Below are 17,753 nucleotides of genomic sequence, written 5' to 3' on the forward strand. Positions count from 1 at the left end.
CATCCTAATCTCTTCATTCAAGTCCAGCCAGTCTTTCGCTGCTGCCAAACAGCACAAAAAACAGGCATTCATGTTTGATGCTGATTTAAAAAAAGGCTGTTGAAAAGCCCCTGCTCTCGCCCCGCTTTAATAAGCAGCACTGTTTTATTAATGAAAATTCATCTATAATTTAACTGAGAGACCTGTCTCATACCACAAGATGCCAGATAAACGCTGCTAAATAAGCCACAGCTTACTCCTCTTCATAACCCTCAACGCAGACTGTGCTTTATGGATCGCACACATTGCTACTCTTCATACACACAGCAAGAGTATTGATCCTCATGAAATGATTTAACAGCCACTACACTCTTAAAAACAGTCACATGTACCCATTTAAAAAAGATGTATGAAGAACCTTTAAACTAGTAAAGAACCTTTACATCAAGTAAAGGGTCATTAAGCCTTTAAAAGGGTCTTCACTTCACTCACTTATCTTACAAATCTTACAAACATGGTTTCTTATGGAACCGAAAGTGGTTCTACTACAGCATCGCTCAAAGAACACCCCTGTAGCACCTTTATTTTTGTGCTGTATGTGCTAGGATGTGCTAGGATGTGCTGACTAATACACAACAAAAGAAGGAAAACAAATGAAAAACTCACGTAAGGTACCGACTCCAAAGTGTCCGTGTTGACTATAATTGGTGCAGGGCTTGCCTGTGAAAAAAGAAAAAGATTGGGGAGAGGAAGAGAGAGGGAGAGAGAGAGAGAGAGAGAGAGAGAGAGAGAGACAGAGAGAGAGAGAAAGATCAGAGTGGGTTGGCAATGTGTGAACTGCCCTATTTTCTATTAATGGCCGAGTGCTGCTTGAGTTGGGAGCTGTGGTGGTTAGCGCTGGGGCTCAGCTCAACGATGCCATATTGATAAACACTGCTTCAATATAGAACACACGGCAAACATAACACTCCAAACCAGAGTAAACAACACACACATAGAGAGTCATGGGATTACATATGAGATAAATGATGATATTATAAGGTACACAGGATGATTGTTTTGAGCAAAAATCTAAAAAAAACATGAAAAGCTTTTTAGTCACATAATATTTAGAGTAGTGGAAAACCTTTTTTACTTTGCTTCCAAATACAAAGATCTTTCTGTTATTGCTGAGGCTGATTAGAACCAGTGTCTAAACACTGAGACTTCAGAGTATGAGTACTGATCCTAATTATACCACTTCTCCTCTCTCTCTCATACACAGCATTACTTAACATCTGATAGTGCTATGTTTTGCATCTGTTTGCGTAAGAGTGCCAAGAAAGCATCCCCCAGACCATTACACCACCTCCTACAGTCTGGACTGTTGACACAAGACAAGATGGGTTCATGGATTTATGTCGTTGGTGCCAAATTCTGACCTTTCCATCTGTTTTTCTCATCGAAAATAGAGATTCATCAGAGCAAGCTATGTTTTTCCAGTCTTAGTAGTCCAGATTCGGTGGGCTGCAGCCTCAGCTTTCTGTTCTTGGCTGACGTGTTGTGCATTCTGTGATGCTTTTCTGCTCAACACAACTGTACAGAGTTACTGAAGCCTTTCTGTCAGTTCGAACCAGTCTGGTCATGCTCAGTTGGCCTATTACGGGCAACAGGCTCATGTGGGTTTTACATGAGTGGAACGTGGGCTAAGTAGGTTCCAGGTGGGCTTGGGCTCTGAGTGTGTTTGTCCATGTGTTATTACTGGGACACATTGGGCTTCTTAAATGGGCCCCAAATGCACTGTAAATGTTTAGCCCCTCCTGGTCCCATCACTGACCCTAGTGGGACCCTGGTGAGTATCCATATGTAGGGCCAAAACTTTCTGGTTGCCAGTTGGGCTACCCATACAGGCCCCACAGAGGCATGTTTTCAGGGCTTTCATCAACAAGACGTTTCTTGTTGACGTTTCCGCTCGCTGGATGTTTTCCATTAAACCATTCACAGTAATCTCTAGAGACTGTTGTGAAATCCCAGAAGATTGGCAGTTCTATAAATACTCAGATCAGTTTGCCTAACACCAAAATTTATGCCAAGATCAAAATCACATTTTTCCTGATTCTGATTGTTGATGTGAACATTACCTGAAGCTGCTGGCCAGTATCTGCATGTTTTTTTGCATTGCATTGCTGCCACACTAATGGCTGATTAGATACACGTCGCATGAATGATTAGGTGCAGAGATGAAAATGAGACATTATAAACACATAAGGGTTCACTGGTCACTGGTCAAATGCCTAAATTTAAACTGTGGACATAGTGACCCCTGCTTTCTATCATCACCACTGTAAAGGAAAACACCAATGAAAGTACCCTGTAATATCTGACTTCAAGAGAGTATTTTCACAAGTCAAACTTTCATACACAGATTTCAGCACAAACCGCAGAAGGTTTTCCTGTAACAATGATTAAGCAACAGACTACAAAAGCATAAAATTGACCTCAGGGCAGAATAAAGAGAGCTCAATGTTCAGTGAAAATTGCACAGTTCTGTTCTACACACACACAGACACAGACACACACCAGGAACTAGCATTCAGTAGCAGCCTGTGCAACAAGGCTTAGGTGGGAGAACGATCAATGACAGAGGCAGAGACTTCCCCTGCTTACTGCACACCACTTCAACTGCATTAATGAATCTAAAGCCTCAAGAGCTTCTGCTTCAATCACAGACAGAGAGACGCATACAGCACAGAGAGAACTTAATGAAGAGCTCCTGTTCTATCGATGTGGACCACACACACATACACACTTCATTTTAAAGAGTCTTGAACATAGACAGAAAGTCTTTCATCTACCACTTCAGATTTAGTCTCTGATAGAAAGAGAGTAATGGTCAGAATGGTCTCAAAAAAGCAGCGCCTACCTCGCTATCCTATACACATCACAGACCCAGTCTTCTATTACACCAACTAGCCAGTAAACTAAACCAGTGATGCTAATATAATCCACTTCTATTACCATGTAAATGAAATGAACCTTTTAACCCATTCCTGAGAAGAACCTATCCTGAAGTGCAGCATCAACACCCACATAAGCCTTTCAAGATAACACAAACCTCCACAAACTACATGATCTCTAAAGGTTTATCCCATCAAACATATGCTGTCATTAAAGCTGCTTTTGACATTAACATCTCAGAACATGAAGAGCTTTCTGAGAAGCTGAGCTGAGCTTGCTGGGAAAAGCCTATGTAAACATACCTATAGGTTCAATTCAGATAAGGTAGGCGTCACTTGGCTTTACACCCTTCAGTAAAGTGGAACTGACAGTATAAAATACATGATGTAAAGATGTCAATCCATAATGTTGTGTTCTTTAACTGTTCATCCAAGTCAAGAACTACTTAGGAACCTTTATTATTATTTCAGAGTTTGGCAAAAAAACAAGTATGAGTGGTCTCCACTGGGATCAATAACTCTGACTCTGAAAAGTCTACGCTAATTTTCAACCCAGCGTCAAGAGTAATCTAGCTACTGGAATGAGCAGTCCTGCGAGCTGAAGCTGATTGAGCTGGATGCCTTCGGGAGCTCTGTAAGTGCAGCTTGGAGTTCGGAGCGTCTTCAGAAGAGAACACAGGCGGGCAGATAAAATGTAGAGCGCATGCTGAATGGTTAAACAGTTCCACACTACATGGCACGGCTGGGCGTCACTCGAAAGTAATCGGAAGCTCTAGCAAGCTCTAGAAAGCTTTCTCAAGAGCATCTCAAGAGGCCAATCATAAACTCCCACCTCAGGGAGGAGACAGAACACGAAGCGACAGATTTCTTGCGCTGCACAGAGGCTGGCAATCATATGGAGCTGTATTTGATGTGCTCAGAAGCAGCTTAACTGACTCAGCTGCTTGGTGTATGGGGTGATACAAGTGTTCTTTAAGTAACGTAGGAGAAGAAACACTTCATGCCTCTGCTTGTCACCGTGGCCGACTTCAAAGGGCGGCGAATCCTGTTCCACAGTGAAGAGTCTTACGCTGTAATCATGTTTTGTGAACAAACTGTGTTGGGACTTCAAAACCAGCTGTGAGTCAGGACCGTTTTGTGAATATCATTCTGGCATATTAAGAGGTTCTGGGGAAAACTGTCTACACCTGCTAAAGGAATGGTGCAAAAAAAAAAAAGTAAAGTATGTAGCAAATCTAATGCTCATAGAACAATTCTGTTAGCCAGGCTTAATATGGATATGAATTACACATCATTTTTTATATTGGAGAAGAAAGAGAAAAGACAAAAAGAGTATGAAGAAAAGTGGCAGAGCGCAAGAGAGAGACAGTGAAAGTGAGAGTGAAAAAGATAAAGGGTGTAAGGGGGAGAAAGAGAGAGCAGGACAGAGAGAGAACGACAGAGAGACAGAGGTGAAAGAGAAAGACAGAGAGAGAGAGAGAGCGAGAGAAAAAGTGGAAAGTCTCTGTCTTCTCTGACTTTTTCTCTCATTTCTCACTATCTCTCTCTTGCACTCTGCCAGTTCCCTCTTTACGTCTCTCTCTCTCGCTCATTTGCTCTATCTCTCTCACCTGTCTCTTTCTCTTTCCCTCTCTTTCTCTCTCTCTCTCTCTCTTGTCCTCCCTGTCTATCTATCTCTCTCACTTTCTCTCTCTCCTCACTCTTGTCTGTCTCTCACTCTCTTCCACGTTTTCTATCACTCTCTCTATCTCTCTCTTGCCTCTATTTCAGACATTCATATTTTTTATATTTTTGTTTACCATTATAAATCTATACTTTTTAGATATTTTTGTTTTATTCATATATACACTATAATTGCAATGCTTTGACAATGCAAATGTAAATCTGACATGTCAACAAAGTTAACTGAACTGAAACTGAAAACTGAGAGGACAGAAGAGAAGGTGGGAGACAGAGATAGAGGGAGAAGAACAGAAAGAGGGAGAGCAGTATAGTGCATGATAAGAAATAAAGAGATAAAGAGAAAGAGAAACGATGGGGTTGGACCACCCTGAATTAGCCAGCGTGTCTGTATGTGATTTTGCTGGCAGTTGAGAGCGGCTGATGAGCAGAGTCAGAGAGACTGCTGTATCTGTATGAGCAGCTGATGCAGTAATCTAATAAGAAGCTGTGTAAACAGATACAGTACTCAGAACTCACTGTCTCAAAATAACACACACTGTGCTCATATTTACCCCAGAGCTCATGTCATTGTACCCTCACCAACAATGTTCCCTCACCATTGACCCTCACCGCTGCATGTGCTCTCACACTAGAGCTGTAGGGAATCTGTAGTAAACACTCAATTTTTTTAGCTCTTTTTATGGTCTGTTCAGATGAGGAGTTGGGTAGGCGGGGGGGTGGCGGAATGGGTGGGGGGTGGATGTGAGTATTAGACGTGCTGAGAGGGTGATGCTAAGTGCTTTGCATGCGTAATGCAGAGCGTATGTGTGTGTGAGGGATTCTGAGTGTGGCAGGGGGAAGTGCGGAGAGTGAAAAGGGTACTGGAAAGTGTGTGTGTGTGTGGGGGGGGGGGGGGGCACCTCCGCAGTGTATGGGTAAATACACTGGAAATACTGAATAACTCCCACAGGGCTTAGAAGAGCCACCAAACTGGGGCAGAACTCCCTCTGCAGCCCTTCTGCACCATGGACTACTTTAGTGAAAGAGCGAGCAAGAGAAAGCCAGGCGAGAGAGAAAGCGTGAGGGAGAGGACTTTGTTTAAGCTATTTAACTGGGTAGAACATGCCTATTTGGTAATAAACAGTACAATACATTCATATAAACAAATAATCATTACATCATGACTTGATGTGTGTTAACTTAACCATTTTCTAAGCTCTCTTCAAGGAAGCTCATTGTTTACAGTTGCAGTCCAACACTTAGTCTATCTAATCCAGTGGGGAAACCCTCAGGGCTTTCCATCCCTTCAGGGAAAGACTTCAGAGGAATTAACTAATCAGATTTTGATGTACAGTAAGAGGGACCAAAACAAGCCTATACTCTTGACCTTCTGGAAGTCTTACATATGTAAGCAGCCTAACTAGGATTCAGTCAGTTTAATAAAATGTTTGATGTATCTAAAAAGCATTAAATATACATATATACATACACATACATATATAAATAAGAATAAAAGAAATAATAATAAAGTCAATGTTAATTATTAAATATATCTATTGGAAATCAACCAACTTACAAACTAAACATACAAATAGAAGTGTTAATTATTAAATCTACAAATGTAAAGAAAAGCAAAAACAACAACAATCTAAAACGTGTACATTTATAATGGAAATATAGATAAATAAACAAGAAAATTAATGTCTGAAATGGAGGCAAGAGAGAAATAGAGCCAGTGAAAGAAAAAGTGGGACTCGCACATTGCCACAGGATATGACAAAGCACATTTCCACAGCAAAAATATAACATTATAATTTTTTGTTTTACAAAAGGCAAAAGGCGCCGGAATCTTTACTGACTCGGGAGGGCACAGTCCATAAAAATGACTGACATGGAGCATTCAGACTAAAATTACTGATGAACCCTGATTGTAATTACATTACTTTACTTTCTTATCACTTTTCTATGACTTCTTTATCACATAAAAACTATAACGTACATATTTCTTAAGATGTGATCTATCAGAACGGACCTAGGATCACTTGAAATTCCTTGTCCTATAAAGACAGCATTTGAAAAACATGTACAATTAGTTCTTACAACAGCAACACTCCATTGCTTGACGCAAAACTCCTTTTTATAAGCTCCCCAAAGATCTCTGAACGCACTGACAGCAACCACCCACAAACAAAACAACACGAGCGAGCACTGTGGGTGTTGTGATTAATTGTGAAGAAAATTCCTCTCTGTTTCTGTTTATGTGGAAACTGCTGAACAAACAGGTAGATAAGGGCATTTCTACACACATCAAAAAGTCTAAAGCAGAAAAACCAGGGCTTAACAGACCTGTCAGTCCAGTTAAGCCCATATTGTTAAGTGTAGTGTGCAGCTGATACAGCTAAATTGATTGCCGCCTGCACCACGCACACGACCAATACACTACCAGGCCTGTATAACTCTGTTTAACTGATATACAGCTATCCACCACTACACACACATTTAACTATCAATACCCCACATAGAGCTTACCCCTGATTCTAAATATACATAGACCCTACAGCTACCCTAAACCCAAACCTCAACCTGTTTGAGGCAAGATACAGTGCATAACACATGATCTGTAATGCATAATATAAAAAGTTCTTAGTGATATACATTTTACCAATACGTCTTTACATGAATTAGACCAGCACTAAAGTAGTACTGTTTTTTTACTAAGCCATATATTTACTCGTGGTACACAGAATATGTGTATTTCTTTAGCATAGTACAGAAAACAATTTAATTATGAACTATAATAATTGCATTTCTCTTTAATGAAACTCAAAAGATCCAGTCAATGTCGTCCTATACACATCATTTCACTTCTATAGTTCATTAAAGAATGCACTCATCCTTCTGATATTTAATAAATCCATTAATACTAATAAATCTCTAATCCTACTTTAATCACAGTTCTTTATGTATTCATATTAACATGCTCTCATGGAAACCATAGACTCTATTCTCATTTCCCCCTGATAATAATTTTAACATGTATCAGTTGTTCTCAGTCGTTTAAATATCAACCTCTATCTAATATTATGCAATTTTTGTCAACCAGATAATGATGGGCTGCCCTTTTTAGTCTTAGTTCTTCTCAAGGTTTCTCATCTCCACGGTCACCATTGGCCAAATAGAATTGGCAATATAAAAAACTTGACTGTAAGGGTGAAGAGTGAAGATACACTACCTGTCCAAATGTTTGTGGACAACCCTTCTAATGAATGCATTCACATACTTGAAGTTGTCTCCATTGCTGACACAGGTGTACAAATGCACACACACACAGCTTGCCTAGTCCCTATAAAAAGTATTGCCAATAGAATAAGACTCTCTAGAGAAGATAAACACAAACCTATTGGCAGCATACTTAATGCCAGGTGTGGGCTAGAGGGACAGTGAGCTGTGGGGCAGTGGAACTGTGTTCCCTGGAATGATGGTGCTTTTTTTTTTTAAAACCCTTATTTTCAGAAGAGACAATGAATGAGCAGGTGTCCCAATACTTTTGTCCATATCGTGTATCACTGTTTTTGTACTTCACTTGCAAATCATGATATGAAATAATGGTGTATCTGTGTCCGAATTATGAATAGCAACACTATGAACATTTACTTCCTGGAATTAAAGGGAGGTATTTTCAGTCTAATCTCTACCAGGTTGCATATGGTTGAATTTCCTTGTACTCAAAACACTTGAAAACCTGTTGACTGGAAACACACTTTTAATCAAAGCTAGAGAGCAGGTGATTATTTTTTAGAGTGCTTTTCCTGTACTTTTCTAAGTGCAGGGAAATTACTGTCTGTGTTATTGATCGTATGCTATTAATGCACCAGGTAGAGATTACATTAAAAAAATGCGGCAGGTTTCCATTAAAGTACATTCTAAAGTACATCCCCCAAAGTGCCTGTAGGTTAAAATCTGAAGGCAGTGTAAATTACAATGTGTCCTCAACCACCTTGGGAGATCAGAAGTTGATCCAGAGTTGATCAGACTCAATAGCCAGTGCTATGTGATTATGATCAAAAGCATGTTAACCCCTGGTTCAAGCAGGCATTAAAGGGGTCTCAGACGATGTCAATGTGTTAAACACATAGGCGGCTTTTTTTGGGGAGACTCAAAGATATGCTCCAGCTGCAGTGCTTGCTCTAGTTTACCGCTCTTAATAATTCAGGCCAAAGAGACTCTATACATAGAGCCACCGCACCAGCCTCAATAATGCACAAGCACGTGCTCACATTAAAAACCATCAACAACAGCACAGGAAGAGAACAACACAGAGGGAGGCAGGAAGTAGAAGAATACAGAGCTTGCTTAAGGACGAATCTATGAAGACAGACTCAAGTTAAAAGGAAAGACTCATGCTGTTTGAACCTGTGCAAATTCCCAATATTGGGGCTACAAAAGCTGCTTCTGAGGAGTTCTTTTTATGAAAGATATGCATTTGAGTAAACAGCAAGGGTCCACTGCTGCTTTCTAGACTTGATCAATATTCTGTTTTCAATATCCCATATTATATATACATTAAAAAAACACTCATTCCATTCTCCATTCTACATAGACGTTCCTGTTAAACCCCAGATTTAGTATCTGTGAGCTTCATGTGCAGGAAATGCACATAAGAAAAAAACAAAAAACATACAGTGTTCTCATTAGGACGACTTGCTAATCGATGTGCCTGCACGACGGGTCCCTGATTAACAGTAACACAAAGAAAGAAGGAGCTATGCCTGAAGAATGACCAATTAGTGGCCGGGCAGACTAGCTGTGCAAGGATTTAAATGCTGCTCTAGGACCCCAAACCCCAAAGCATCATTCAACCCACGATCAGTCATCTGTGATTGCGTGACCGGCCCCATACATCACTTGTAGGCACCGCCTGTATACCGGTGTGTGAGTCTCATTGTAATTCCTGTCTAGCTTTCATCATAAGACGGATGTGCGCCATCACCAGCAATCTCCAGGCAGCAGCCGTACATCATAACACACCCATGAGCACTGCACGATCTGCCCAGAGGTAAGCAAACAGAGGGCGAAGGGGGACAGGGCACTCATTAATCAGGGTGGGTTCATAAAGCTGCTCTTAATGGACCTGAGCGCAGCGAAGCTGAATATACATTTACAGTGCAGTAAGAATATGTTGTGCTTTGAAGACTGTCATAAATAAAAAACAGCTAGACACTGTCCATGGTGCTGAAATGGCACCTTCGGCTAGATTTCAGCACTCAAGCTGTGGACAGCCACACCTCTCTTACCTCCCTAGGGTTTCATTAGGTTTCATTGGGTTTCATTACCTCCCTAGTAATTCCATTACTGTACTAGATCAAATGATGATAAGCCCTATTAAGGGCAATGGCACAAGTAAACACAAATGTAGACCTAAGCACCAAAGAAAAACAATACTCTAAAATATTTAAAGTGGGATCCTACATTTCTCCAAAATTGCTGCCTAATCAACTGGTTTCTTACAGTGGACAAGTGAACCTTAGCTTGTGTTCTGATATTTTTAAATGTAATGTGTATAATGATAAAACAGTGTTTTTCTTTGAACTCTACAATGCCCTCCATGTACCTTTTCTACCGGGAATGTCTTTAAAACAATGTTTTAGACCAAATCTTAGCTCAGAACTCTCAAATCTCAAATCAATGTCTCATCAATAAGGGAGCATATGTAGCATAAGCATTTTGTGCAACATAAAAAATGGATGTCTAATTCTTATCACTGCGAAGTGTAGAACATTGCATTTCACATCAACTCACTGTGAATTACCCTGTTTACATCCTGAATGACTAAATCTTGTAGAAAAGCGTGGCGCAATCCTATATTTGAGAACAGGCTTTGTAAATTTACAGGGCTCATGCTTCCTAGAGTAGTCAGAGTCCATTTCTAAGAGACTCTTACTCGAAGCCTCGTCTCACCATGTCGTTTCAAACAGCACAGTCGTTGCAAATGGTGGGCATGGCAACCAATGTAAGGCAGGCAGGAAACATCAGAGACTGCTGATGGGCGAGTTTGTGACAGCCACTTTAATATTCAATGGATATGTTAATTCAGATGCAGTTGGCTGCACTGGGATGAGCATTCGTAAAGAATGTCAGGGCAAATTTAGTAGCACAGCCATAAAGACATGCAGGCTTTTCATCACTAGTTAACTCTTCACTTACAGAGTCACGTACAGAAAGACAAGTGGAAAGTGAAAATAATGAGCCTTCTGTGATTGTAACCATCGCTGAAAGACCACAGTGACCATTCCTATGAGGAGGTTCAAGAGTCTACCCTGCAATATTATAATTATAATATTTGTTTCCTGTTTTACCAAATCGCTGAAAGCTTAAAAAACAAATTATGTATTCAGGCCCCGCCCACAAATGCATTCCTCTGAAGCAACGCATGCTAGATTGGAGGGGCTTTACAGAAAGCAGACCAAAAAATTTATTTAATCTAATAGGAAACTGCTGCGTTCAGCACATTTGGTTTATTGCTACATGCTATATTACAATGTATGTAATATTACTATAGCATGTAATATTATGTAATATGTAATACTATGTAATATGTAGCATGTAATATTACTATATTACATGCTATGTTACCAACTGTTGTAGCTTACTGAAACTACACTCTTAAAAAATATTATAAATCATCTTAAAAACAAATCATCTTTAGTCACACTGTAGATTAATTACACAGTTATAATAAACAGTGTAACCTTTCATATTCATAAATATTTGCATTTGTAATGAAATGTAAAATTTCTCATTGCTCTGTTTGTCCGTTCCTAAAAAACAAATAAACCCAGTTCAATTGCTTGTCATCACATTAACTAATTCTTATAGGCTGAAGAGACAAAGCACTTTTTACAGGTTTGTGGATAGTCTGCATAGCTTTCGTACCAACAGTGGCTCTGAAAGAATGCATTTGTAGCCAGAGAATGGGCAGACCAATTGTGCATGTATTACCACGTGTAGCACATACGATGAGGGTTAATCATCAAAACACTGATAGAGTATGAGGTCACGGGTGAAAGCAGAGATAATTTCACAGATCGTGATCACAGCCCACGGTGATCTGCACTGCAAGCTTTCCTGGCATGCCTCTGAGCTCCTAAATGATCCAGTTTGGACTATCTGGAACTACAGCAGAGAAAGACAGGGTACAGACAACTCCACTTCATCGATTTTACCTCGTCTCCCACTTACTGCTCAAGAGTGCCATTATGTTGATTGCATTGTTGCACACACAGTGACAAGGTTTGACATTGCTTTAATGCAATTTTTTCATCTTCTTTTTTTCCCCATTATGCTCCACCCTCCACGCTGGATGAATTTGTAGGGGGATCATGGAGAGGTTGATTCTTTTGGAGGTTGATTCTTTGTTTTGATAGAGCATTCAGCATCGAGCACATAGGACAGCAGCGATGATTTAACAGATCGCGATCACAGGGATTAACACGTGAAACCGGTGTTCAGACCAAGCACGTATCTCTACTTCTGCACAAATGAAATGGAGGCTCCACTCCAAGTGTGTGAGAGTAGAGCAGAGTTCTATTAGTGTGAGGTGTGGGAGTCTCATACGGACACAGGTTGGCCATATCAAAATAAAAGCCACCAATACAAATGAACAGCCCATGTCAAAACAAAAGTCGCTAACACAACTAAAGAAACAGACTGCATCAAAGTAAATGTCCCTCACACAAATTAACAACCGGATCATGCCAAAACAAGGCGCTTATACAAACAAACAGACCATGTCAAAATAAAAGTCACTAATACAGACGATGCAGAAACACAAAATACTTTCAAACTGAAAGATAAAATTAGTGTCTCATATTTGTCTCCCTTTTTACTTTTTTGCTGACCCAAAAACATGTGAAAACTGATTAAGGGGAGATGATTTACTGCTTTTATAATTTATTGCTGCTACTTTGCACATCATTGGTTTTGAATTTTGACAGGAACAATATTTTTGTTTTGTTTATTTATTTATATCAGCAGTAAAGTTGATTAAAACAGTACATTAATTAATTAATCATCTTAATTGTCTTCATTGCTTGTTGATAAATGCATAAAACAACCCCAAGCTAAATTTGGTAGCTGAGCAAATCGTAATCTGAACAATTAATTAATAGTTTCAAAAATCTATAGATTATTCATCTATCAAACTCGTCATTACACAAGCAATTGGTGACATACTAAAATGTGATCATTTATACAACAATTATACAACTTTAAATATTAAATGTTTAATTGGTTGAATAAAACAAATTAATAATAATGATAACTACTGAACAATTCTAGATAATATGGACTTATATAATATATATAAACTATAAAGTTGAAACTAGTCAGACTGTAGATGGCATCGAATTTGCTATAGAGTTATCAGTAGCTCAATTACACAGTAATAAAAACTGTAAAAAAAAACAGTAAATATTTGTATTTCAGCAAAAACAACATTAGTGCAAAGAATTCTAATTAGGTTGGTAGATATTCTCCCAAATAAAATCTTAACATAGATTCATATTAACTGGTAATAACTGCTTTTAATATATATATATATATATATATATATATATCATATGATTTAAATGCATATGTAAAAAATATATCATTCTGGACACTCATTAACAAGTCAGGTTATTTGGGCCAGGTTTCATCAAGTGTCACAAAACATAGGATGAAAGTCAGAAACGTGACTGGGGTCTGTTGATGAATTATCTAACTAACTATTATGTACATCTGAAACTGTACATCTTAACAGTATAACAAAAGTACAGCAACAACTAGACTAGTAAGGGTTATTCAAATATTATATATCTGCGTGCACTGCCCGTTGAACAGAGGACACAGTGCTCTGAGCATACATGCACACACATACACACACACACACACACACACTTACACACAGATCCCTGCCCTGAGATGATGTAGTCATGCATACTGCAGCCTGCCTATAGCGCACAACACTTGACCATCTCTTACACAACACACCACAGTCTCCATCAGCATCACTATCACAGTATAGAACCCAGCCCAGTGCTCGCTTCTCTGGCACGTCTCTGAGCTCTGAGCTGAGACAGTTAGGTCATTCTGAAGGAGCTCCAGCAGAGAAAGACAGGGAACAGACAACTCCACTTCATTGATTTTACCTCCTCTCCAACTTCCCTCTTAATAGTGCCATTATGTTGATTGCATTGTAGCACTGCAAGATTCTCCTCCCATCTCCTTTTTTCTGTTCATCTTCCCCCCCTCTCCTCTCGCACTGTGTGGTCTGTCTTCTCAGAGCTTGTATATGTTTTATATTATGCTTCATATTCCATGCTTATATTGTACATTGTTATTTGACCTGTTCCTGCTCTCTTTACAAATGCTTTCGTTCATAGCAACCGTCACCAGGTTGGACAAGCATTGGCAACTTTGGCAAAAATCTAGTTGAATTCAATGAGAAACTTTTCACACTGGTTTAGTCAAAATATATGAAAGAATTATTTAATAGTTTCACATTTTCATTATTTGCTGCTACTTTATTTAAACCAATGAAAATAAAACATATATTAAGATTTAAAGCAGCATTTTGTGTTATTTTTACCTTTCATTATAAAATTCGCCGTGATGCTCCATGGACCTGGAATAGTGTCACTGTCATTGCTACTTTGGGCTCTGCACGCTGCTAACTGCACTTGGTTACTTTGGGGAAGCAGGCATGAAAACGCTGGTGACAAGTGCGCAGGCATACTTAAAATCCTGTAAAATCCTGTAATACTACTGAACCATGTCAGCCCACATGCTTCTTTCACTTTCAGTTTTCATCCTCAAAGCATGAATTACACTTCCTGACTGTAGGGGGAGCACAGAGCAAGGAACATTTATTATTGAAATCATGCTAATCAACATTTAGCAATGCTGTTTCTAACCTAAAAGGTTTTGCTACAACTACGCAAATTGGTAGAGCATCATTTTCAACTGGATACCTAATGTCCCACAGTGCCCTACAGAATCTCATTAGGTTAAAAATGATGATTTTTGCCAATATTCTGTGAAGCCTTTTCAACCTAGCAACAGTTGCTATGAGAGAGTGCATTTGTGGATTGAGAATGGGGAGGGGTCTCAAAAGTCTGGTACATGCGACATCTCTAGTAAAATATACCTGCGTATAAAACACTTGTTCTAATCTTGTCTAGGTTACACGTTTATCATCTCTTATTTGCGTGATAAGAGACTTTGTCTGCCCACTGTGCAGCACATATATGTCCACGCTGACTAAAGCATCAACATGTGAAACATCAGCATTCTGTATGCCACTGTGTAAGAGAAACACAAAGCTACCTTTATTGTTGGATGCACTGTGATACTGTAAAAGGTCCTTATTAAACACACCAGAATTTTCTAAACAAAAGTTCATGACCCAAAGGCCTAAAACCAAGTGCAATCTGCCTGAACGTATGAGTTTTGAACTTCTGAGTTTTGAACTCATGCAAAATAAAAATTGATGACTTTGTTGCATTATGCTTTACGTATTTACACACATATTGTCACTGTCACATAAAATCCTCATCTCATTTTTGTGTTTTTCACTTTTTGACAGAATTTGGCTCTGTCTGTGTTTTTTACGTTATGTAAAATAGTAAATTGAATAATAGAAATGCTCTAAAATGACTTCAAAATGATAATCTTTGTATCTTGTATTAAGTTCCATTGAAAGTTAACCCCTTAAACAGCCTATGGCTCGCCAGAGGGACAAAAGTGTTAATACTAACTTCTATTACCAAAGAACAACCCCACCCAATTGCACAAAAGCCCTAGCAGTTACTGAGTGTGTAATAAGCCTCTGGGTGTTAAGGGGTTAAGAAGATTTTTCTCTTGTCCTGTGAAGTTCTAATTTTGAAGATTTATGTGTGACAGCAAAGATATATTAAGAATAAATGCAACAACATCAAAAAAACCTGAGAAATCCTATTATTTACCAAAAAGCAGAAACAGCCATTATTTTTGCCTCTGCTACGAAGGGTTAAACATGTGCACACCCACCAAAGCCAATGCCCTGTACATGAAACAACCTGGGCGAATTACAGCTGATTCAGCTTTCAGTCTCGTTTACCTGGTAAGATTCTCTCCAGCCGTGCTGGGCACAGCTGCACTCTGCCCACAACTCGCAGCTGCCCCCCTTGGCCCGGAGCGCGGCTCCTCGGCTCGGGCTCCTCCACGAGCTCTCAGAGCGCGAGGAGGTCAGCTTGGCGCGCTGTCGCGGCAGAGTGGACATGGACATGGCCGGAGAGGAAGACGCATGACAACCATATCCACGCTGGACGTCCTGCTGCCAGCTGCACGAACACGGAGCGTCCGGCCCACGGCCACCGTGCATCTCCAAACAACAGCTCTGCTGCTTGTTCAGGTGGGCAGTCATTCTCTCTGGCTCTTGTGTACTCTCTCTCTCTCTCTCTCTCTCTCCCCCTCTCTCTTTTTGTCCCGCTTGCTCTTGTCGTTTGTGTGCAGCAGTGGTCGCCGTGGACACACAGCTGCAGCGAGCGCCTGCTCTCTCTGCACTGAGCAAAAGAGAGAGCGGGAGATTGTGCGCCTGTGTGTGTGTGTGTGTGTGTGTGTGTGCATGTGCCGGAGAGAGAGAGAGAGCAGAGCCAGAGAGAAAGAGCTGAGCTCTTTGTCAGTAGATGATTCAGCTGGCAGTGGGACTTGACAGCATCCCCTGCTCCAGGCAGAAGCAATCTATCCTTGCACAGCTGGGGACCAAGCAGTGCTTCCTCTATAAAACCCTGTCCTCTTTTCTTCTGGGGACGCAGACTTTTTCAATATCCTCAAATCAGCTTCATTATTTTAATACATCATGACTATGCAGAAGGAAACCCCTTGCCATGTTAATGACTTTTGTTATTATTGCAATCATCCAGAATCAAAATTGGGCAATTTTTGCCCCACATAAGCAATCAGCAATTCTTTTCATTTAGCCATAACAATAAAACCACCTGCCTAAGTTGTTTCCCTCGTGCTGCCAACGCAGCTCTGACTCGTCCAAACAGCACAAACTCCACAAAACATAGCCAGTTTGGTTTTCTGTGGGATCTGACCACATGGGCTAGCCCTCCATCCCCACACGCATCAATAAGCTGTGGGCACCCATGACCCTGTTGTCAGTTTACCAGTTGTCCTTCCTTGGAGCGCTTTTGTTAGGTACTACCCACTGCATTACACAAACACCCCGAGCCACAGTAGTCTCGCCAAAGTCGTCTAGCCAAAGCAGCTCAGATCTTTACGCTTCCCAATTTTTCCTGCTTCCAACAGATAAGCTTTAGGAACTGACTGTTCATTTGCTGCCTAATATGTATATCTCACTCCTTGACAGTTGTGACCAGATAAGCAATGTCATTCACTTCACCTGTCAATGGTTTTAATGCTATGGTGGATTGATGTACACTGAGTTGAGACATTAACATCTAATCAACAAAAAGTAGTTAGAGATGTGGATTTTACAATACAGTCCCGAATACACAAGTCTGCAACCCAAGGACTAATTCTGGGCTGGTTTGGAGGGAGGGGCTTGGATACAAACACTGGCGGGGCGAAAAACAGCATCTTTCTGCAGTCATGGAATTGCACCGTGCAGGAACACCTGCAAACAAGGAGCTGTTCTTGTAAGAGAAGGTTTTTGGTTGGCTATGCAGGCGATAAGTCGAAGCAGTCACTTGACAAAAAAGAACCAATCACGCAACCACACATGCAGCACCGGGAGTGGATAGCTTCCACATGCAAGGATACCAGAGTTTACTGAAGCGAACCCTAGACCACCAATTCCTGGAGGACCAGAGATTGGTGCTCTGGACCGCTCCTGAAATCAGCTTTCGCACTTGACCAAATATGCTGAACTCTCAGAGCAAGCAGACCTGGTTCCAGAAAAACTCTAGAATAAAGACGCTGTTAATGCACTCAGGAAAAGCATTTGGTGGTTCCAAGTAGTTTAGGAAGTCAATTATATTGTATGTCAATCTCAATATACAGCATTCTCAATTTTGATGTATTAGCTAGCCTTTCTTTTGGGCTACATGTAAAATGCCCTTATTTATTAACAGCATTGTATTATAGTAGAATCATTTAGACTTGCAGCTTGACTTACGTTTTGAATTATTA

General features: G+C 40.2%; 1 protein-coding gene across 27 annotated transcripts in view; it reads right to left on the bottom strand.

The window, feature by feature from the left end:
- The window catches only part of dlg2 (discs, large homolog 2 (Drosophila)), a 297,266-nt gene that overhangs the window by 91,603 nt on the left and 187,910 nt on the right, over nucleotides 1-17,753 (bottom strand). For 24 of the 27 annotated variants that reach the window (XM_072659077.1, XM_072659057.1, XM_072659051.1 and 21 more), the window contains one exon: nucleotides 646-699. The exons of 2 other annotated variants lie outside the window; for them this stretch is intronic. In XM_072659077.1, coding sequence (XP_072515178.1) covers nucleotides 646-699 — 54 coding nt within the window. Of the gene's footprint in view, nucleotides 1-645; nucleotides 700-15,714; nucleotides 16,138-17,753 lie in introns of those variants that run through there. One more of the 27 variants, XM_072659065.1, reaches the window with a different exon arrangement.

This window comes from Salminus brasiliensis, chromosome 16 (genome assembly GCF_030463535.1).
Source record: "Salminus brasiliensis chromosome 16, fSalBra1.hap2, whole genome shotgun sequence".
In the NCBI taxonomy this organism is placed as follows: Eukaryota; Metazoa; Chordata; class Actinopteri; order Characiformes; family Bryconidae; genus Salminus; species Salminus brasiliensis.